This window comes from Pseudorasbora parva, chromosome 3 (genome assembly GCF_024679245.1).
Source record: "Pseudorasbora parva isolate DD20220531a chromosome 3, ASM2467924v1, whole genome shotgun sequence".
NCBI lineage: Eukaryota > Metazoa > Chordata > Actinopteri > Cypriniformes > Gobionidae > Pseudorasbora > Pseudorasbora parva.
This window is the reverse complement of record NC_090174.1, coordinates 63341910-63366666: the sequence shown is the minus strand read 5'-3', so window position 1 is coordinate 63366666 and position 24757 is coordinate 63341910. Positions and strand designations below refer to the sequence as shown.

General features: G+C 39.5%; 1 protein-coding gene across 3 annotated transcripts; it reads left to right on the top strand.

The window, feature by feature from the left end:
• The first annotated feature begins 964 nt into the window (after positions 1–964).
• On the top strand, positions 965–23903 carry cux2a (cut-like homeobox 2a). 3 transcript variants are annotated; one of them, XM_067439798.1, is made up of 11 exons: positions 965–1080; positions 5950–6119; positions 6201–6259; positions 8813–8861; positions 9076–9121; positions 10929–11381; positions 15099–15179; positions 16723–17151; positions 20199–20408; positions 21936–22176; positions 23440–23903. In XM_067439798.1, exons 2-11 carry the CDS (start codon positions 5955–5957, stop codon positions 23636–23638), a joined length of 1932 nt encoding a protein of 643 aa, XP_067295899.1. In that variant the 5' UTR covers positions 965–1080; positions 5950–5954; the 3' UTR covers positions 23639–23903. The 3 variants fall into 3 exon arrangements, with proteins under 3 accessions (XP_067295899.1, XP_067295900.1, XP_067295901.1); XM_067439799.1 differs by having other exon boundaries at positions 9076–9115; positions 23440–23902; XM_067439800.1 differs by having other exon boundaries at positions 20229–20408; positions 23440–23901.
• The last annotated feature ends 854 nt before the right edge of the window (positions 23904–24757 follow it).

Genomic DNA, 24757 nt, shown 5'->3' with positions numbered 1-24757 from the left:
CTGATAGTCGGATCCTCCTGAAGGGCTAGTCTGAGTTTAGTCACAAAAACAATAATACGTTTATTAGCATTCCTTTCTCGAGCCACCTTATTAATAGCAGAAATATTAATATGCTAGAAACCTCACACATTAAAACTCAGTGAAGTGTCTTTATATGGCAGAAATACACTGCAAAAAATGCTTTTCTTCCTCAGTATTTTTGTCTTGTTTCCAGTCCGAACATCTAAACATTCTTAAAACAAGAAGTATTTACTAGACAAGCAAAAATAATTGTCTTGTTTTGGGGAAAATAACTCAAATGAAGAGAGTTTTTGCTTAAAATAAGATAAATAATCTGCCAATGGGGTGAGATAAATAATCTTAATTCAAACAGAAAACAAGATTATTTTACTCACCCCATTGGCAGATTATTGATCTTATTTTAAGCAAAAACTCTCTTCATTTTGAGTTATTTTCCCCAAAACAAGACAATTACTTCTTATTTTAAGAATTTTTATACAATTAGACTAGAAACAAGACAAAAATACTGATTAAGAAAAGCATATTTTGCAGTGTAGTGAGATTTATGAATATGAAATGTTCACCTGAGCAATTTGAAACAACATTTTGTTTTGTTTTTTGTCAATATTTGTTTACAATAAAATGTACTACAAGCAATGGTTAGACTACATGGAATATTTGCACTTTTATAAATTCATTAAATCACACTGCATGAAAAAGGTCATGAAAGAGTGAACAGATCGATCAATACACACACACACACACACACACACACACACACACACACACACACACACACACACACACACACACACACACACGCTGAGTGCATATTGATTGATTGATCGATTGATTGATCCAGGCTCCGCCCCCTCCAGCTGCCGCCTATAGATCTATTGATGAATTGATTGAGCTCTTTGTTTGCAGGTATTGATTGGCTGGATGAGTGTGGTCATTGGCTGTGTTTGCCCCGCCCCTCGTCTTCTCTGTCTCGACACACACACACACACACACACACACTGATCAGACCTCAGTCACTCACACACACTGAGATCAAGAGGAGCTTCACTCAAACACACGGTATGTGCAGATTCAGATTCTGTTCAGGTTCAGTGTTTGCTTTGACAAATCACATGGGTTATTCTTTAAAAAATGTGTGTGTTGTGTGTGTGTGTCTGTGTGTGTGCGTGCGTGCGTGCGTGCTTTTGTGCAGTTTCTGTGACATTTAAAAAAATGTGTGTGTGCGCGTGCGTGTGTGCGTGTGCGTTCGTGTGTGTTTTTGTGCAGTTTCTGTGACATTTTTACGTACAAAATTGTTTGTATTTGGTTTGTCATGATGATCATGATTTAATTTTGAGATGTGAAAATGTAAACACTGCAAAAAATGATTTTCTTACGTAGTATTTTTGTCTCGTTTCTAGTCCAAATATCTAAAAATTCTTACATTAAGAAACATTTAATAGACAAGTAAAAGTAATTGTCTTGTTTTGGGGAAAAATAACTCTAAATGAAGAGAGTTTTTGCTTAAAATAAGATAAATAATCTGCCAATGGGGTGAGAAAAATAATCTTGTTTTCTGTTTGAATTAAGATTATTTTATTATATTATTTTAAGACAATAACTTTAGCTTGTTTAGTAAATACTTCTTGTTTTAAGAATTTTTAGATATTTTGACTAGAAATAAGACAAAAATACTGCAAAATAAAAGCATTTTTTGCAGTGTGAATATTCACACACTTTTACTTGCATTTGATTAGTTTCTTAATCGTGTACATGTATCTATGAATAAATATGTATTGGTTTGTTTATGATTAATTTAGTCAATTCAGGGAGGTGTTATATTTATATGCAGGTCAAAGGTCAGTTGGAGTCAGAATCTGATCACACTGACCTGGTTCATTTTAATATTCATGACTATTAATATTTTGATCGTTTGGATAAGTATTTTAGTCTTATAAGTGATGTCTCATATTTTCACACTAAAGCTGTGATTGTGAGTTTTGAGCTCATTCTTCATGTTCACTGCTGAATTATTAAGACTTCGGTCATTGTCAAAGACATATTTACATTTGACTAAATATACATGAAATTACTAAATATGAATGTAAATATACAAGATATATTACTAAATAAATATAAATTTACTGAAATGTAAATACACCAAATATGAATAAATATTTTAAATATATTACTAAATATAAATACACCAAATATGACTAAATATTCAGAATATATTTAGAATATTGATCGACCGCCTGCAGTTGATTTAGATATTCTAGGTATGATCAACTGGCCAGAGTTTTATAATAGACGTGATGGAGTATAATGCGTTAAGAGCTCGCTTAAGTACCGGAGCTAAACCATTCAGTGCTTAATAAGTAATAAGCAGGATTTTAAAATGTCTGCGATGTTTAATAGGGAGCCAGTGCAGTGTTGACAGAACTGGACTAATATGATCATACTTCCTGGGGCCTATTGCACAAAATGAGGATAAGGGATTAAGCTGGGATATCTTGCTGATCTTGTCATCACATTTAGTACACCGCTGTCTTGCCCTGAAGGCACACTCACACCAATAACAATAACGATAACGAAAGATAACTATATATTAGCGGATAAATTGAGCCAGGATCACTAAAATATCCCGGCTTAATCCCTTATAATTTTGTGCAATAGGCTCCTGGTTCTAGTAAGAACTCGAGCGTCTCCATTTTGGACCAGCTGGAGTTTGTTAATTAACCCTTAAATGCATCGTTAGCGACCCGAGACGTCATTCACTACCCTCCTCCTCCTCCTCATTATTTTTTTAAAGTTTGACATCAACCTTCTTAGTATTCCTCAATCAATCCATTTTAAACAATATAACAAGAAAAAAAGAATAGAATTATAATTGAATGCCTGTTTTTTCACTAGTTTTTTGTCAAAATTGTATAGGGTCGCTAACGACCTGAGGTGTGTAGGATTGTACGTATATTTTTTTTTTGCACAATGATAAATTAATCTATAATGACGAAATAGGGCGCAATTCACCTTTTTCCACAAGATGTCTGATACGCAATGATGAAGTGACGTTTCACTCATAGTTACCTCAGACAGAAAACGAAACAATATTACTTATAATCTGCAAAACTTGAAATGGCTCAGTGATTTACTTCAGAGAGCAAGTACTAAACACAATCAGATATTAGTGTCACTGTCTCTTGATGATGGATGTGCTCAAGAAGCTGTCAGTGATCAAAATATTGATTTTGAAGACGTTGAAAATGAGTTTGGAGAATATGCTGGAGATGGCGAATAGTCAGATGCTGAATGTAAACGAGCTCTGATGAGGACAGATGATGATGGTATTAAACATCTGCTCAAACTGAACCCTTACAAGGCCAAAAGCTAACGAAATAGGTTTTATTTTATTCTTCTGTAGCTGTTACTCTAACATCAGGAGGTTTATATATTATCACGACAGGTAGAGGTCTATCCATGTTAGATTAGGGATCCATCATAGATTAGGGTCGCTAACGACCCGAATGTGTACAAATGTTTGGCGAAACAGTCATGCATTTAAGGGTTAAGCGAGCAGGGCAACCACCCAGTAGAGCATTACAATAATCCATCCATCCATCCATCCATCCATCCATCCATCCATCCATCCATCCATCCATCCATCCATCCATCCATCCATCCATCCATCCATCCATCCATCCATCCATCCATCCATCCATCCATCCATCCATCCATCCATCCATCCATCCATCCATCCATCCATCCATCCATCCATCCATCCATCCATCCATCCATCCATCCATCCATCCATCCATCCATCCATCCATCCATCCATCCATCCATCCATCCATCTATCTATCTATCTATCTATCTATCTATCTATCTATCTATCTATCAATCAATCAATCAATCATGGACTAGCTGGAGTTTGTTTATTAAGCGAGCAGGGCAACCACCCAGTAGAGCATTACAATAATCTAGCCTTGAGCTCATGAACGCATCGACTAACTGTTCAGCATTTGTCATCCATCCATCCATCCATCCATCCATCCATCCATCCATCCATCCATCCATCCAGGACCCGCTGGAGTTTGTTTATTAAGCAATGTTTAATTTAGATATATTTTTAAGATGATAGAATGCGGTTTTACAGATGCTAGAAACGTGGCTTTCAAATGAAAGATTGGTATCAAAGAGCACACCCAGGTTCCTCACTGACGACGAGGGCTTGACAGAGCAGTCATCAAGTGTTAGACAGTATTCTCGGTTACTACTTGTGGAGCTTTTCTGTCCAATAATTAAAAATTCAGTTTTATCTGAATTAAGTTGCAGGAAATTACTATTCATCCAATTTTTTATATCAGCTATGCATTCCGTTAATCTTGTGAATTGGTAGGTTTCGTCAGGGCGTGAGGAAATATAGAGCTGAGTATCGTCAGCATAACAATGAAAACTAACGCCATGTTTCCTAATGATATCTCCCAGTGGAGCAGATACAGCGTGAAAAGCAGCGGTCCTAACACTGAGCCTTGCGGTACCCCATACTGAACTTGTGATCGGTGTGACATCTCTTCATTTACTGCTACAAACTGATAACGGTCACGGTGTGACACGGTGTGACAAACTGATAACGGTCAGATAAGTACGATTTAAACCATGCCAAAGCAGTTCCACTAACGCCAACATAACTCGATTCTATTCAGAAGAATATTGTGATCGATAGTATCAAATGCAGCGCTAAGATCGAGTAACACTAATAGAGAGATACAACCACGATCAGATGATAAGAGTAAATCATTTGTAACTCTAATTAGAGCAGTCTCAGTGCTATGATACGGTCTAAATCCTGACTGGAAATCCTCACATATACCATTTCTTTCTAAAAAAGAACATAATTGTGAAGACACGGCCTTTTCTAGTATTTTTGATAGAAACGGTAGATTCGAGATTGGCCTGTAATTGACTAATTCTTTAGGATCAAGTTGTGTTTTTTTAATAAGTGGTTTAATTATAGCCAACTTAAAAGTTTTCGGTACATATCCTAATGTCAAAGATGAATTAATGATATTAAGCAGAGGATCTATGACCTCTGGAAGTATCTCTTTTAATAGCCTAGTCGGTATAGGGTCAAGCAGACATGTTGTTGATTTTGATGATTTTACAAGTTTAGCCAATTCTTCTCCTCCTATAGCAGTGAATGAGTGAGTGAGTGTGTGTGTGTGTGTGTGTGTTCTCCTATAGCAGTGAATGAGTGTGTGTGTGTGTGTGTTCTCCTATAGCAGTGAATGAATGAGTGAGTGAGTGTGTGTGTGTGTGTGTGTGTTCTCCTATAGCAGTGAATGAGTGTGTGTGTGTGTGTGTTCTCCTATAGCAGTGAATGAATGAGTGAGTGTGTGTGTGTGTGTGTGTGTGTGTGTGTTCTCCTATAGCAGTGAATGAATGAGTGTGTGTGTTTGTGTGTGTGTGTTCTCCTATAGCAGTGAATGAATGAGTGAGTGAGTGTGTGTGTGTGTGTGTGTGTGTGTTCTCCTATAGCAGTGAATGAGTGAGTGTGTGTGTGTGTGTGTGTGTGTGTGTGTGTGTGTATGTTCTCCTATAGCAGTGAATGAGTGTAATTTTTCCTCAGTGACACTACAGCGCTCTGTCTGAAGTGATACTGTAATAGACGGCTGCATGGTTATAATTGTATTCCTAATATTATCAATCTTACTAGTAAAGAAGTTCATAAAGTCATTACTGCTGTGTTGTTTGGAGACTTTTAATTTAGCCACTGTATCGAATAAATACCTAGAGTTGTTTGTTTTCTTCTAAGAGAGTCGAGAAATAAGCAGATCTTGCAGTTTTTACGGCGGTTTTTAAACACCTTTTTTCTGCCTGCTCTCTTGAGGGCCTGAGTTTGCTCAGGAACGATAAATAATGTAAATATTACTGATGAAGGCTCATTCTCAGCTCTGATGGGGATGGAGATGATGGTGTTCTCCAGCAGAGATGGTGAGGTCCAGCGTCTGGAGGAGGAAGTGCAGAGGCTTCAGCGGCTCCTACAGGAAGTCCAGGAGAGAACGGCCAATCACATCGCTCTGCTGCAGCAGCAGCTGGCCAACAAATCACAGGACATCGAGGTACAAATCATAATTCATCACGATGGTGAGCGATTATTAAAGGAGCGGCTGACTCATTTACTGCTGTTGTGTTCATGTTAGAGACTTCAGGCCAGGTTACAGACGCAGCAGGACTATGAGAAGATCAAGACAGAGCTCCGGTACTGCACACACACTCTCTCATCATTTAATCCGCAATAATACAGTGTTAAAGAGTCACACACACACACACACGTTTCTTTTTGTGAAATGTCGGGACATTCCATAGGCGTAATGGTTTTTATACTGTACAAACCATATTTTCAATCAACCTACACTGCCCCTAAACCTACCCATCACACACACCCACACACACTGCCCCTAAACCTACCCATCACACACACCCACACACACTGCCCCTAAACCTACCCATCACACACACCCACACACACTGCCCCTAAACCTACCCATCACACACACGCACACACACTGCCCCTAAACCTACCCATCACACACACCCACACACACTGCCCCTAAACCTACCCATCACACACACGCACACACACTGCCCCTAAACCTACCCATCACACACACGCACACACACTGCCCCTAAACCTACCCATCACACACACGCACACACACTGCCCCTAAACCTACCCATCACACACACCCACACACACTGCCCCTAAACCTACCCATCACACACACGCACACACACTGCCCCTAAACCTACCCATCACACACACCCACACACACTGCCCCTAAACCTACCCATCACATACACACACACACACACACTGCCCCTAAAACCTACCCATCACACACACCCACACACACTGCCCCTAAAACCTACCCATCACACACACTGCCCCTAAACCTACCCATCACACACACACACACACACACACACACACACACACACACACACACACACACACACACTGCCCCTAAAACCTACCCATCACACACACCCACACACACTGCCCCTAAAACCTACCCATCACACACACCCACACACCCTGCCCCTAAACCTACCCATCACACACACACACACACACACACACACACACACACACTGCCCCTAAAACCTACCCATCACACACACCCACTGCCCCTAAACCTACCCATCACACACACACACTGCCCCTAAACCTACCCATCACACACACACACACTGCCCCTAAAACCTACCCATCACACACACCCACACACACTGCCCCTAAACCTACCCATCACACACACCCACACACACTGCCCCTAAAACCTACCCATCACACACACCCACACACACTGCCCCTAAAACCTACCCATCACACACACCCACACACTCTGCCCCTAAACCTACCCATCTCACACACACACACACACACACACAGCCCCTAAACCTACCCATCACACACACCCACACACACTGCCCCTAAACCTACCCATCTCACACACACACACACACACACACACAGCCCCTAAACCTACCCATCACACACACCCACACACACTGCCCCTAAACCTACCCATCACACACACCCACACACTCTGCCCCTAAACCTACCCATCTCACACACACACACACACACACACACAGCCCCTAAACCTACCCATCACACACACGCACACACACTGCCCCTAAACCTACCCATCACACACACCCACACACACTGCCCCTAAACCTACCCATCACACACACGCACACACACTGCCCCTAAACCTACCCATCACACACACCCACACACACTGCCCCTAAACCTACCCATCACATACACACACACACACACACTGCCCCTAAAACCTACCCATCACACACACCCACACACACTGCCCCTAAAACCTACCCATCACACACACTGCCCCTAAACCTACCCATCACACACACACACACACACACACACACACACACACACACACACACACACACACTGCCCCTAAAACCTACCCATCACACACACCCACACACACTGCCCCTAAAACCTACCCATCACACACACCCACACACCCTGCCCCTAAACCTACCCATCACACACACACACACACACACACACACACACACACACACACACACACTGCCCCTAAAACCTACCCATCACACACACCCACTGCCCCTAAACCTACCCATCACACACACACACTGCCCCTAAACCTACCCATCACACACACACACACTGCCCCTAAAACCTACCCATCACACACACCCACACACACTGCCCCTAAACCTACCCATCACACACACCCACACACACTGCCCCTAAAACCTACCCATCACACACACCCACACACTCTGCCCCTAAACCTACCCATCTCACACACACACACACACACACACAGCCCCTAAACCTACCCATCACAGTAAACATTCTGCATTTTTACTTTCTCATAAAAACTCCTCCTGTGTGATTTATAAGCCTTTTGTGTGTGTGTGTGTGTGTGTGTGTGTGTGTGTGTGTGTGTGTGTGTGTGTGTGAGATGGGTAGGTTTAGGGGCAGTGTGTGTGTGTGTGTGTGCGTGTGCGCGGGCTCATCCGGGAGAAGTGCCCATATAATGAATTCCTCCCTTTATGATGTCACACAGGGCCGTACTCTAAAACTTTCCGAAGCTTGTGTGAATCCTGAAGGAGTGTATTCGGCACAGAAATACTCGTGTGTGTGTGTGTGTAAATACTGTCCGTGTTTATCATGAGAATCTTGAGCAGTGTGAATAAGGCAGAATAAACAGCTTTAAAGTGTGTTTACTGTGACTCTCAGGACTCTCCGAGCGCTGCCACTGACTCCAGATCAGCCTCATGTTGAGTCGGTAAGAGAAACTCCTTTCACGTTTGCAGTGAACTTTCAGCGCTGTAACTTTGCAGAGACTGTTTAAGCTCAAGCAGCGACATTACACACTAACTAAAGTTACACAAGTCAAATCACATGACACCACCGCTTTAAATGTGTGTCCGGTTACAATTCTGCAGTAAAGTGCTCAGATGAAAGGTTGAATAAAACGATGTATATTTCTTCTGTTGTAGGAGTCTTCCCCTCCGTCAGACGTCAGAAGCGTCTCTGTTGGTAACGGTGACTTTTTCATCCACTTTATTACTTTATGGAAAAGAGCAGCTCAGACATTCTGCCCACTTTCTCCTTTTCTTAGCTTTTATTAAATGTTTCACATTTCCAAACCGATCCACCGAACCCTTTTGAGTTAAAACATTCACTTGTGATTTAATTGATATTTCAATAACTTAACAACACTTTCAGAGTTCTCTGATGTTGACTAAGGGTCACAACATAAAAGCTTTATTTTGATTGTTTTTATTTTAAATATTTTTTTCAATTATTCACATTTTCAGTGTTTTATTTTGATTAACTTATTTTGATTTTATTTAAAAATATTTCTTATTTTTATTTATTTAAAATATTTCAGCCTTTTAGTGTTTAAACTTTTTTAAAATGTATTTTAATTCAAATAAAAAAAGTTTTTTACCTTTTTGACTCATTTTTATAAAAAAAATATTTTAATATTTAATATTTTGTTTTATTTTGATTATTTTATTTTTAATTGTTTATTTCAAATTAGATCAGTTTTTATTTTACTTTTGTATTATTTATTATTATTATTATTTATTAATTTAAAAATGTATTTCAAATAACATTTGTAGCTTTTTATTGTGTTTTTACATTTTTATTATTTATTTTAATTTCTTATCATTTTAATTATTTATTGTAAATATTTCAGATTTTTTTTAGGTTATTTTATTTTTAAAATTTTAATTGGTAAATATTTCTTTTTTTTTGACTTAGTTATATTTTGATAGTTTTTTTTTTAAATTACGTATTTTAATTTATTTTCTAATTAACAATTTCTGCTTTTTAGTACGTTTTATATTTATGTATTTATTTATTTTATCAACTCACAAATTATATTTTAACCAAACTCATGTAAAGTCAACAAATCAAGTTCACATTGAATAAGAAAACAGGATTTAAAAAAAAACCTTCATTTTGCTTCACAAAAACACCGTAAAGGATGTTTAGCAGAAGCTGTGAGTGTATTCTTCTGTTAAAGGAGCTGTATGTAAGAAATGTATTTCAATGAATCATAAAATGGCCCTGATATGTCTCTAGACATTAATAAATCATGTTAACATCAAACTCTTCTATCACTGACGACATTAGTCCGGCAGGATATTGTCATTAAAAAGTTGTTGCAGCTCAGCTGATGTTGATGATGTCATGTTGTGTTTTGGCCTGAAGCTCCGCCCTCCACCGATCGACCAATCACGAGTCAGTAGTGTTTGGGGTTGCCAGATCTACTCTAGTTACCACAGCTGCAGATCTACAAACGTTCAAAAATAACAAAAACTACGACTTTATTCAGCATTGGCTTCTCTTACGCTTTCCTCCAAAAAGATTCAAACGGTGTGAAACGATCAATAATTCGGATCGCGTGTCAAACTGCTGAAATCACATGACATTGGCGATCCGAATCATGAATCAATTCACTGATTCATAACCATTTGAATCTTTATCTGAGGATTGAACACAAACCCGGAAGAGAAGCCAATGCTGAATAAAGTCGTAGTTTTTGTTATTTTTGGACCCAAATGTATTTTGGATGCTTCAAGAGACTCTAATTAACCCACTGATGTCTCATATGGACTACTGTGATGATGTTTTTATTCCCTTTCTGGACATGGACAGTATAGTGTGCATACACTTGCATACGCTCTCGGACTAAATATAAAATATCTTAAACTGTGTGTGAAGATGAACGGAGGTCTTACGGGTGTGGAGCGACATTAGGGGGAGGAGTTAATGACAGACATTTCATTTTTGGCTGAACTAAACCTTTAATACCTCGTGACTCTCTGCTCATTGTCAGATGCTGTGATCCAGACGGAGTTGAAAAACCCGGAGCTTCATTACTTCTTGGGAAAAGAGGAGCCGTTGAGTGAATCTTATACGGATATCTCAGGAATTCTAGTAGGTGGCTCACCTTCATCATCCTCATCCTCATCATCAGTGAGCCTCCACATGTTTCTGAAGGAAGAAAGCGGCTCGGAAGAGGAAGAGCATGAGGATGAGGAAGAGTTTGACACGGCCAAAATTGCTCAGCGGGTTAAAGAGGCTCTCCAGCGCCAGAACATCGGCCAGCGTGTTTTCGGACACTATATTCTGGGCCTTTCTCAGGGAACCGTGAGTGATATTCTGGCCCGACCCAAACCCTGGAGGAATTTAACCAGCCGAGGACGAGAGCCTTTCCTGAGGATGAAGCACTTCCTGTCTGACGAGCAAAGCATCCAATCACTGCGCTCCATCCAGGACAGACTGAGAGGTCAGATGATTCACACACTGCAAAACATGCTTTAAAGGTCCTGTTCTTCGCCATTCCATCCTTCAGACTTTAGTTAGTGTGTAATGTTGCTGTTAGAGCATAAATGATACCTGTAAAATTATAAAGCTCAAAGTTCAATGCCAAGCGAGATATTTTATTTAACAGAAGTTCCCTTTCAAAGCCGACAGCGAGCGGCCGGTTTGGACTACAGCGCTGCACTTCCTGCTGTGATGACGTCACTAGAACCGTTTGTTGACTCCGCCCACAAGAACACGCAAAATAGGGGCATGGTCTCGTTGCTCTCCCACGTGGAGAAGAGCGCATTCAGCGCTTGCATCGCTCCGTTATGGTAAGAGGCGGGACCTTTCTGGGCAACGTGCGCTAAGCTGCTGTCCAATCACAGCACGGGAAGCGCTGGCCCAATCAGAACTCGTTACGTGTTTCTGAAGGAGGGACTTCATAGCACAAGGAAATCATCAGGCCGTTTATAGGACAGAGGAAACAGCGCTGTACAGATCAGTCAATTGTGTGAAAAATACTGTTTTTACACGCGAAACATGAACTCATGTTATATTGCTCACTGTGAACATAATCAAAGCTTCGAAAACACGCGAAGAACGGGACCTTTGAAACGCGGCCATAAACGTCAGCCGACGTCCAGAAATCAACGCTGTGCCGATTATTCACGACACAAATCGAAGAGTGAAAACACATGCAGTCGCAGTCCGTTACTCTCAAACTTCTAATTCTGGTATTAAAACTAGCGGATACACTGCAAAAAATGCATCTTACTTATTATTTTTGTCTTGTTTCTAGTCCAAATATCTAAAAATTCTTACATTAAGAAAAATTTACTAGACAAGCAAAAGTAATTGTCTTATTTTGGTGAAAAATTATTCAAAATGAAGAGAGTTTTTGCTTAAAATAAGATAAATAATCTTATTTTAAGATTATTTTGTTTACACTACTGGCAGATTATTTATCTTAAAGGTCCCGTTCTTCGCGTGTTTTCGAAGCTTTGATTATGTTCACAGTGAGCAATATAACATGAGTTCATGTTTCGCGTGTAATAACACAGTATTTTTCACACACTTTACTGATCTGTACAGCGCTGTTTCCTCTGTCCTAAAAACGGCCTGATGATTTCCTTGTGCTATGAAGTCCCTCCTTCAGAAACACGTAACGAGTTCTGATTGGGCCAGCGCTTCCCGTGTTGTGATTGGACAGCAGCTTAGCGCACTTTGCCCGGAAAGGTCCCGCCTCTTACCATAACGGGGCGATGCAAGCGCTGAATGCGCTCTTCTCCACGTGGGAGAGCAACGAGACCATGCCCCTATTTTGCGTGTTCTTGTGGGCGGAGTCAGCAAACGGTTCTAGTGACGTCATCACAGCAGGAAGTGCAGCGCTGTAGTCCAAACCGGCCGCTCGCTGTCGGCTTTGAAAGGGAACTTCTGTTAAATAAAATATCTCGCTTGGCATTGAACTTTGAGCTTTATAATTTTACAGGTATTATTTATGCTCTAACAGCAACATTACACACTAACTAAAGTTTGAAAGATGGAATCGCAAAGAATGGGACCTTTAAATGGACCACGCAAAAAATTATAAATCACAGCCAGCAGAAGAGTTTGCGTTCGTGCATCTCCTCCTCGAAATCTCCACATTCACTGCAAAAAATACTTTTCTTACTTTTCTTAAGTAATTGTCTTGTTTTGGGGGAAAATAACTCAAAATGAAGAGAGTTTTTGCTTAAAATAAGATCAATAATCTGCCAATGGGGTGAGAAAAATAATCTTGTTTTCTGTTTGAATTAAGATTATTTTTCTCACCCCATTGGCAGATTATTTATCTTATCTTAAGCAAAAACTCTCTTCATTTTGAGTTATTTTTCCCCAAAACAAGACAATTACTTTTGCTTGTCTAGTAAATACTTCTTTTTTGATGTTTGGACTAGAAACAAGACAAAAGTACTAAGTAAGGAAAGCATTTTTTGCAGTGCAAAATGAAACCTTGATTCAGGCCCTTCATAGATATGACACATTTAAATTCTGTCCCCTTTACTTAAACATAACTAATTATGTCTCAATTAAATTGTGTTCAATCAACCTAATATATTTAAAACTGAAGTTTACTTGATTAATTTGTGTTAAAACTACACAAAATATTTGCGTTGACATAACTAACTGGGCAGTGGATCTGTAGGTCCCAGCATGCTTTCGCAATAAAATTTGAGTTTGTCCAGCAATGAGTTATTTTTGGCATTTTATTTCTAAAAATATGCTTGTTTTTATTTAAAAGTTTTAAATGTAAATTAAATTGATGTGTTCACCTTACATAATAAACTTTTATACATTTAACATAACATTATTAAGTAAACGGCACATAGAAATATTATGTAACCGTGACAAATTCAAATGGTTTGTATTTACTCAAAGAAATTTTCTGAGCTTTACATGAATTTCTATTGTTCATATAACTTAATTGTTATTTGTAAAAATTGCTCAATATAGTAGTGTGCAACCACGTGACGCATCTTTAAATAAATTCAACAAGTCATATTTTTGAGTGTACTTCATTATTTTTCTCACTCTAGTAAGAGTTCGTTCGCATGGGCCAGAGTTTGCGTGCAGATGAGAAATGTACGTACGTCAGACATGAAATTGGCGTGGAGGAACACACACTTTTGCGCTAATTTCACTGTTAGTTCATCTGACCGTGAGCGTGAAAGCTGGCGTACGAAAGGTTAATGCATGAGGCCCCTGAACGTGATTTTGATATTCATTAACATATCTTGTTTTCAGAAAAATAGTTTTTTCTTTTCTTGTTGTAAGCATACGCTAACCCTTCATAAAAAAAAACTGTTGTTGAAAACCTTAATATCTTAATACACGTAACAAAAATGCCCTTATTTATTAATATTACCGTGAACTGTATAATAACTTTGTTTTCTGGCATGTGCAAAGTCGATTTAAAAAATATTGAATACATTTGAATTATTTTTTTTAATAATCTGAGTGAATGATTCAATGACTCACTCATAAAGATTTCACTTGTTTCATTACTGGATGAATCAGTGTTTTTGAGCGAATCTCTTGAGTGACTGATTCAATGACTCACTCATAAAGATTTCACTTGTTTCATTACTGGATGAATCAGAGTTTTTGAGCGAATCTCTTGAGTGACTGATTCAATGACTCACTCATAAAGATTTCACTTGTTTCATTACTGGATGAATCAGAGTTTTTGAGCGAATCTCTTGAGTGACTGATTCAATGACTCACTCATAAAGATTTCACTTGTTTCATTACTGGATGAATCAGTGTTTTTGAGCGAATCTCTTGAGTGACTGATTCAATGACTCACTCATAAAGATTTCACTTGTTTCATTACTGGATGAATCAGAGTTTTTGAGCGAATCTCTTGAGTGACTGATTCAATGACTCACTCATAAAGATTTCACTTGTTTCATTACTGGATGAATCAGAGTTTTTGAGCGAATCTCTTGAGTGACTGATTCAATGACTCACTCATAAAGACTTCACTTGTTTCATTACTGGATGAATCAGTTTTTTTGAACAAATCTCTTGAGTGAATGATTCAATGACTCACTCACAAAGACTTCACTTGTTTCATTACTGGATGAATCAGTGTTTTTGAGCGAATCTCGAGTGAGTGAATGTTTCTGATTCTGACTCTGGCTCTGTCTCGTTACTGAAGGCCTCGTCCCGTGGCTTCGTCCTCCAGAGATGAGCTCGGATCAGGTGATCAGGAATATTCTGGATCAGAGCCGTTTGGAGCGTGAGTTCAGGCTACTTTAAAACAACCTATTATTCTTTGTAATTAATTGATATGGCTTATACATCAGCTTAAATATATTTATTTAATATATAAATATAATATTTAAACATTTATTTTTTTATTTTTTAATACTTTAAAAGTTTGAATGATGTAATATTAGGTATCTTACTACTACTTAATATAAGTTAACTTTTGATCTGTGTGATTTTCTAAAGTCTGTCTTGTGTGTGGAATAGACTTCTTAAACAGTAATTTAAGTCAATTTTTGTCAAATCTGGCCTTGAAACCACATAGCAACACCCTAGCAACAACTCCAAGTACCCTGGGAACCACCCTGAGTACCTTAGCAACACCCTAGTAACCACCCAGAGACCGCAGCAACCAAATAGCAATCACCAAGAATACCCCAGCAACACCCTAGCAAACCAAGTCAAGTACATTAGCAACCGCATAGTAACACCCTAGCAACCACCCTGAGTACCCTAGCAACCACTCCAAATATCCTAGCAACTGTATAGTAACATCCTAGCAAGCACCCAAAATACCCTAGCATCTGTTTTCTGATAGACTGTATTGACTTCAAAACCAACAAACTTTCTTGGTATGTGTGTACATAATGTACACTTACCTAAAGGATTATTAGGAACACCTGTTCAATTTCTCATTAATGCAATTATCTAATCAGCCAATCACATGGCAGTTCTTCAGTGCATTTAGGGGTGTGGTCCTGGTCAAGACAATCTCCTGAACTCCAGACTGAATGTCAGAATGGGAAAGAAAGGTGATTTAAGCCGTTTTGAGCGTGGCATGGTTGTTGGTGCCAGACGGGCCGGTCTGAGTATTTCACAATCTGCTCAGTTACTGGGATTTACACACACAACCATTTCTAGGGTTTACAAAGAATGGTGTGAAAAGGGAAGAGCATCCAGTCTGCAGCAGTCCTGTGGGAGAAAATGCCTTGTTGATGCTCGAGGTCAGAGGAGAATGGGCCGACTGATTCAAGCTGATAGAAGAGCAACTTTGACTGAAATAACCACTCGTTACAACCGAGGTATGCAGCAAAGCATTTGTGAAGCCACAACACACACAACCTTGAGGCGGATGAGCTACAACAGCAGAAGACCCCACAGGGGATGTTTTCTTGGCACACTTTAGGCCCCTTAGTACCAATTGGGCATCGTTAAAAATTGTTTTTTGAACATGACGATGAGTTGACTGAACTAAAATGGCCACCACAGTCCCCAGATCTCAACCCAATAGAGCATCTTTGGGATGTGGTGGAACGGGAGCTTCGTGCCCTGGATGTGCATCCCACAAATCTCCATCAACTGCAAGATGCTCTCCTATCAATATGGGCCAACATTTCTAAAGAATGCTTTCAGCAGCTTGTTGATCAATGCCACGGAGAATTAAGGCAGTTCTGAAGGAGAAAGGGGGTCAAACACAGTATTAGCGTGTGTTCCTAATAATCCCTTAGGTGAGTGCATACGTGTATGTATATATGTATGTGTATGTAAATATATAATGTGTGTGTGTGTTTCAGTGATGGATGTGGAGAGCAGGTCTCCGCCCAGAGGAGACGCATCAGAGGACGTCATTAGGAACATTCTGCATCTGGCCAAACACGAGATGCAGCTCCAGCCAAATGTGGCGACTGAGACGACGCCGGAAGAGCAGCATTATGGGACACTGAGTCCCAGCGCTCAGTCGCCAGCTGACTTTGTCCAAAGCATCATCCAAAAAGTCAAATGTGAAATGGATGAAGATGCTCACCCATCCTCGTCTCCAGCCTCGCTGTCCTCCATGAGCCGCTCGTTCCAGAAGCTTCCTGTTGATCTGGAGCCGAGGGCATTGGTGTGTGTGTGTCCGGAGTCGAGGGTGTGTGTGGAGAGCTGTGAGGATGAGGGTCTGGAGCTGGACACCCTCAGCATCACACACAGGGTGAAAGAAGCGCTCATAGTCAACAACATCGGTGAGACGCAGGCTTTCCGTTTCATTTCAGTTTTTTAAAAGATTTTTCTTGGTTGTGTGAACTTTAAGTGAATATTCCATTGATTAATTCTGCAAACATCATGGGAACGTTACTTTAGAATGTGTATACACACACACACACACACACACACACACACACACACACACACACACACACACACACACACACACACACACACAGTGGGTACAGAAAGTATTCAGACCCCCTTACATTTTTCACTGTTATATTTCAGCCATTTGCTAAAATAATTTAAGTTAATTTTTTTCTCATTAATGTACACACAGCCCTCCATATTGACAGAAAAACACAGAATTGTTGACATTTTTGCAGATTTATTAAAAAACTTAAATATCACGTGGTCCTAGGTATTCAGACCCTTTGCTGTGACACATCCGTTTAACTCAGGTGCTGTCCATTTCTTCTGCTCATCCGTGAGATGGTTCTACACCTTCATTTGAGTCCAGCTGTGTTTGATTATACGGATTTGACTTGATTAGGAAAGCCACACACCTGTCTATATAAGACCTTACAGCTCACAGTGCAGGTCAGAGCAAATGAGAATCAGGAGGTCAAAGGAACTGCCTGAAGGGCTCAGAGACAGAATAGTGGCAAGGCACTTTGAGAGGTAAAGAAGAACCCAAAGATCACTGTGGATGAGCTCCAGAGATGCAGAGATTGGAGAAAGTCAACCATCACTGCAGCCTTCCACCAGTTGGGGCTTTATGGCAGAATAGCCCGACGGAAGCCTCTCCTCAGTGCAAGACACATGAAAGTTTGCTAAAAAAAACACCTGAAGGACTCCAAGCTGGTGAGAGATAAAATTCTCTGGTCTGATGAGACCAAGATAGAACTTTTTGGTCTTAATTCCAAGCGGTATGTATGGAGAAAACCAGGCACTGCTGCTCAGCATCACCTGTCCAATACAGTCTCAACAGTGAAGCATGGTGGTGGCAGCATCATGCTGTGGGGGTGTTTTTTAGCCGCAGGGACAGGATGACTGGTTGCAATCGAGGGAAAGATGAATGTTGCCAAGTACAGGTATATCCTGGACGAAAAACCTTCCCCAGAGTGCTCAAGACCTCAGACTGGGCCGAAGGTTCACCTTCCAACAAGACAATGACCCTAAAGCACACAGCTAAAATAACGGAGGAGTGGCTTCATAACAACTCCGTGACTTTTCTTGAATGGCCCAGCAAGAGCCCTGACTTAAACCCAATTGAGCATCTCTGACGAGACCTGAAAATGGCTGTCCACAAACATTTACCATCCAACCTGACAGAACTGGAGAGGATCTGCAGGAGGAATGGCAAAGGATCCCCAAATCCAGGAGTGAACAACTTGTTGCATATTTCCCAAAGAGACTCATGGCTGTATCAGACCAAAAGGGTGCTTCTACTAAACACTGAGCAAAGGGTCTGAATACTTAGGACCATGTGATATTTCAGTTTTTCTTTAGTAATAAATCTGCAAAAATGTCAACAATTCTGTGTTTTCTGTCAATATGGGGTGCTGTGTGTACATCAATCAACTTTATTTATATAGCGCTTTTACAATCACGATTGTGTCAAAGCAGCTTCAGTGTTAAACAGGACAATACTGCAGCAGAATTAGATTTGGCTGTACAGTCGTTCTGGAGTAAACAGTGATGTTATCAGCTTATTTAATTTATCATAGAGAGACAATGTTGGCATATCAGTATTATAGTTTATATAATTAATTAAGACCTAATTCATACATTTTATTTGTATAACTAGTTGAATAACTCTGATCATAATGTTAGTGTCCCCAACTGAGCAAGCCAAGCCAAAGGCGACCAAAGGAACCGAAACTCCATCAGGGCGTGATGGAGAAAAATAAACCTTAGAGAAACCAGACTCAGTCGGGGTGCCAGTTCTCCTATTTTAATGAGAATTTTTTTACTTGAATGATTTTAGCACGCAGAGTGAAAAATTTAAGGGGGTCTGAATACTTTCCGTACACAGTGTGTAAAGATAGTTCTCTCACTTAGAATTCATGAAGGGTCTGAAATTGTCATCGAAGGTGCAGGTCCACTGTTAGAAACATAATCTAAAAAAAATTCCAGAAATCACAATGTATGATTTTTTAAGTATTTATTTGTATGATACAGCTGCAAATGAGTATTTGAACACCTGAGAAAATCAATGTTAATATTTGGTACAGTAGCCTTTGTTTGCAATTCCAGAGGTCAAACGTTTCCTGTAGTTTTTCAGCAGGTTTGCACACACTGCAGGAGGGATTTTGGCCCACTCCTCCACACAGATCTACTCTAGACCCTTCAGGTTTCTGGCCTGACGCTGAGAAACACGGAGTTTGAGCTCCCTCCAAAGATTCTCTATTGGGTTTAGGTCTGGAGACTAGCTAGGACGCGCCAGAACCTTGATATGCTTCTTTCAGAGCCACTCCTGGGTTATCATGGCTGTGTGCGTCGGGTCATTGTCATGTTGGAAGACCCAGCCTCGACCCATCTTCAATGCTCTGAGGGTAGGAGGTTGTTCCCCAAAATCTCTCAATACATGACCCTGTACATGGAGCTTTTTTCACCAAGCTGCTTGGCAATTTCTCCGTTGCCCTTTCCAGCCTTGTGGAGGTGTACAATTTTGTCTCTAGTGTCTTTGAGCAGCTCTTTGGTCTTGGTCATGTTAGTAGTTGGACTCTTGCTGATTGTATAGGGTCTTTATGCAGCTAACGACCTCAAACAGGTGCATCTAATTTAGGATAATAAATGGAGTGGAGGTGGACATCTTAAAGGCAGACTAACAGGTCTCTGAGGGTCAGAATTCTAGATGATAGACAGGTGTTCAAATACTTGTTTGCAGCTGTATCATACAAATAAATAGTTAAAAAAATCATACCTTGTGATTTTTGGATTTTTCAAAAATAGATTATGTCTCTCACAGTGGACATGCACCTACGATGACAGTTTCAGACCCTTCATGATTCCTAAGTGGGAGAACTTGCAAAATCGCAGGGTGTTCAAATACTTATTTTCCGCACTGTGTGTACAGTGCTTGAGTGGCTGCTGTTGTTGTTGTCAGGTCAGCGTGTGTTCGGCGAGGAGGTTTTGGGTTTAACTCAAAGCTCTGTGTCTGAACTGCTGTCCCACCCCAAACCCTGGACCAAACTCAGCCTGAAAGGAAAGGAGAACTTCATTCGGATGCATCGGTGGCTTCAAGACCCTCACAACATCCACAGACTGACCACGATTGACCAGAGAGGTGACCATAGGTTATCCAATACATATCTATAATGTTTAATGTCATTCTCCATCTGAATGGATACTCATTCATTCGTGGCGTATGTATGATACACCAATTCATATGCCATTTTGGCGTGCTATCAAGACGCATAATCGCTTTTTAGCATGTTTATCAACGCCGTTTCGTTCTATCCCCCTACACTGCCCCTACCCCTAAACCTTACCCAACACACACACACACTGCCCCTAAACCTACCCATCATACACACACTGCCCCTAAACCTACCCATCACACACACACTGCCCCTAAACCTACCCATCACACACACACACAGCCCCTAAACCTACCCATCACACACACACACTGCCCCTAAACCTACCCATCACACACACACACTGCCCCTAAACCTACCCATCACACACACACACACTGCCCCTAAACCTACCCATCACACACACACACAGCCCCTAAACCTACCCATCACACACACACACAGCCCCTAAACCTACCCATCACAGGAAACAAAAAATGTTTCACAAAAAAACATAATTTAGTATGTTTATAAATCCATTTACATTGTGGACACACACACACACACACACACACACACACACACACACACACACACACACACACACACACACACACACACACACACACTCCACCCCTGCCCCTGAACCTACTCATAACTCACACAAACACACACACGTTGCGTTTTTGTGAATTGTGGGGATAGGCGTAATGGATTTTACAATGTACAAACTTTACATTCTATCCCCCTAAAATTGCCCCAGCCCCTAAATCTAGCATACACACACACACACACACACACACACACACACACACACAGCCCCTAAACCTACCCATCACAGGAAACATTCAGCATTTTTACATTTTCAAAAAAACATAATTTAGTATTTTTATAAATCCATTTACATTGTGGGGACCCACACGCACACACACACGCACACACATAATGGTTAGTTTCGGCGTAGACATACACGCGGACAGTGATGCCAGTAACACGTTACTCTAATCTGACGACTTTTTTTCCAGTAACGAGTAATCTAACGCGTTACTAATTTTCCTTAGTAAAAAATACAAATATATATTTTTGCTTTTTTCTTGCATCTAGGAGAGTATTTTTTCAGGAAATATTTATTAATTTTAACTTAAAATGTCAGGAGTTATACATTGTTGACGTTACTGTAAAAATGCACTTCCAATAAAGTGAGTGTTTGCACAAACGGTCGTCATTTCTGTGGTGAGGCGGCAGCGGTGTTGTCGGCAGCTGCTGAATGTAACTAACAATGTAACTTGTAATCTTACTTAGTTACTTATAAAATCAAGTAATCCGTGAAGTAACTAAGTTACTTTTAAAGGAGTAATCAGTAATCACATTACTTTTTCAAAGTAACTGTGGCATCACTGCACGCAGATAGCTGAAAATGTATACAGATAACACGGCACTTGGCTTTAGAAAGTGACGTGTATGTTTATGCAAAGTCGTAACGTAATGTCATGTTGCGTGTTTAATGTGTGCAGCGCGGCTCAAGCGTGATTCGCTGAGGACGTTTGATGCGTCAGGAAGTGGGTTTTGTCCTGATCCTCCAGGAGCGTTTGAGGCTGTAAAGAGGCCGCGTGTGGTGCTCTGTGCTCAGGAGAAAGAAGTCCTGCGGGTGGCGCATCGGCTGGAGCCGTACCCGTCCCAACACACCATCCAGAGACTGGCCTCACAGCTGGGGCTGCAAAACAGCACCGTCAGCAACTGGTTCTACAACTACAGGTAAAACCAGGGCTTACCTATAGAAGCCCGTTTCCGACACTAGATAAATAGTGCGCACGATTTACCATTTCGTTCCCTTGATTTATAAATAGTGCCCACGGTTTACTATTTTGTTCCCTTGATTTATAAATAGTGCGCACGGTGTACTATTTTGTTCCCTTGATTTATAAATAGTGCGCACGGTTTACTATTTTGTTCCCTTGTTTTATAAATAGTGCGTACGGTTTACTATTTTGTTCCCTTGTTTTATAAATAGTGCCCACGGTTTACTATTTTGTTCCCTTGTTTTATAAATAGTGCGTACGGTTTACTATTTTGTTCCCTTGATTTATAAATAGTGCGCACGGTTTACTATTTTGTTCCCTTGTTTTATAAATAGTGCGTACGGTTTACTATTTTGTTCCCTTGTTTTATAAATAGTGCGCACGGTTTACTATTTTGTTCCCTTGTTTTATAAATAGTGCGTACGGTTTACTATTTTGTTCCCTTGTTTTATAAATAGTGCGCACGGTTTACTATTTTGTTCCCTTGTTTTATAAATAGTGCGCACGGTTTACTAATTTGTTCCCTTGATTTATAAATAGTGCGCATGTTTTAGTAATTTGTTTCCTCAATTTGCTTCATAGTGTGCACGTTTTACTAATTTGTTCCCTCGATTTGCTAAATAGTGCGCATGTTTTACTAATTTGTTCCCTCGATTTGCTAAATAGTGCGCACATTTTACTATTTCGTTCCCTTGATTTATAAATAGTCACGCAACGGTGAGTTTCTATCTCAGAATTGTGACTTTATATCACGCAATTCTGACATTTAATCTGAGAATTCTGACTTTAATTTTAACTCGCAATTGTGAGAAAAAAAGTCTGAATTCTGAGATAAGTCGCAATTACTCTTTCCGCCTTGTGGAATAAAGGTGAATTGCACCCTATTTTGTCATTATAGATTAATTTATTATTGTGCAAAAAAAATATACATACTCTTACACACTTTGGGTCGTTTGCGACCCTATACAATTTTGACAAAAAACTAGTGAAAAAAAGAGTAAAAAAGACATTTAATTATAATTCTATTATTTTTTCTTGTTATATTGTTTAAAATGGATTGATTGAGGAATACTAAGAAGGTTGATGTCAAACTTTAAAAAATGAATGAGGAGGAGGGTAGTGAATGACGTCTCGGTTATAGCTGCTTACAGCTCTTTTTTTTTTATAGAGTCAAAGAACTAAACGGTAACCCAGTCCTGTGTTGTTTCTCTGTTGACAGGTCTAGAATTAGACGAGACGGTTTTACTGAACCAGTAGAAACCAGATCCCTTCAAAGCCCAGCCAGTTCAAGTCCGGTTTCAAGCGGTTTAGTCTCGATCAAACAGGAATCCGGAGATCCTGAAATGGAGGACACACACCAGCACATGCATGTTTCTGTCGCAGTGCAGTCCGTCATGAAAGCTGAGGATTTCTCCTGAACGACCTCCGGAACTAAACTCTTTGATTTCTAAAGAAATTATTTCTCTATGTTTAGCATTTTTTATTTCATTCATAAATGTAATTAGGATTAAAAAGTGAATCCTGACTGACCAAATGTCTATATTTTTTAGTATGGCTGAATAATGATTGTTTGTTTGATAACCACTCATCTTCAGTTTGGTTTGGAAACGGATGTTATGTGAAAGTTTGCAATTAAATAAAAGTCACTTTTTGGTGACTGAAAAAGTCGAAATCTGAATCTTATTTTTACTTTAATCTCTATTTGTTTTATGTTGGCTTGAGAGTTTTAAATGTTGAAAGTGTAAGTGTTAAAACATGCTAATTCATGTTAGCATTGTTTTTAAAACATGCTAATTCATGTTAGCATTGTGTAAAAAAACGTTAATTCAGGTTAGCATTGTTGGTAAAACATGATAATTCATGTTAATATTGTGTTAAAACATTTCTAATTCATGTAAACATTGTTGTTAAAACATGTTATATCATAATATCATAATGATATCATAATTTCGTGCTATCAATATGTTAAAACATGATAGCAAAATGTTAATTCTAATAACATGTTAATTCACAGTAGTAACATTCTAATTCAGAATAGCAAAATGTTTATTCATGTTAGCAATATATTAAAACATGATAGCAACATGCTTTTTAATTCTGTGTATTTAATTTGTGCTAACAATGTTAACATGCTTGGAACATGCTACATAAGGCTAGCAATATGCTAATTCATGTTAACAATGTGATAAAACATGATAACAAAATATTAATTCATGTCAACAAAATGTTAAAACATGCTAGCAAAATGTTAAATAGTCCAGAACACCAAAGTAAACTAATTTATGTATTTCTATACTTAGCATTTGTATTTTTGTTTTAACAACGTCATTTAATATGAATTTATATTTATTTAAAATTTGATAAGCACACCCCATTAATACATTTAAATTATTTAAATGCATTTAAAAAATGAATAGATGTGTATTGTTTATTAGCAGTTGCTATTAATATTAACACATCTTTATTAATAAATATTTATATACATTTAATTTATTTATTTAAACGAATCCACACGACGTACGAGCGCGTGATTGCGT

Coding starts and splice junctions, on each gene's coding strand:
- cux2a (XM_067439798.1), top strand. CDS start 5,955: ATGGGGATGGAGATGATGGTGTTCTCCAGCAGAGATGGTGAGGTCCAG. Junction 11,382..15,098: donor CATCCAGGACAGACTGAGAG/GTCAGATGATTC, acceptor TCGTTACTGAAG/GCCTCGTCCCGTGGCTTCGT. Junction 15,180..16,722: donor GGATCAGAGCCGTTTGGAGC/GTGAGTTCAGGC, acceptor TGTGTGTTTCAG/TGATGGATGTGGAGAGCAGG.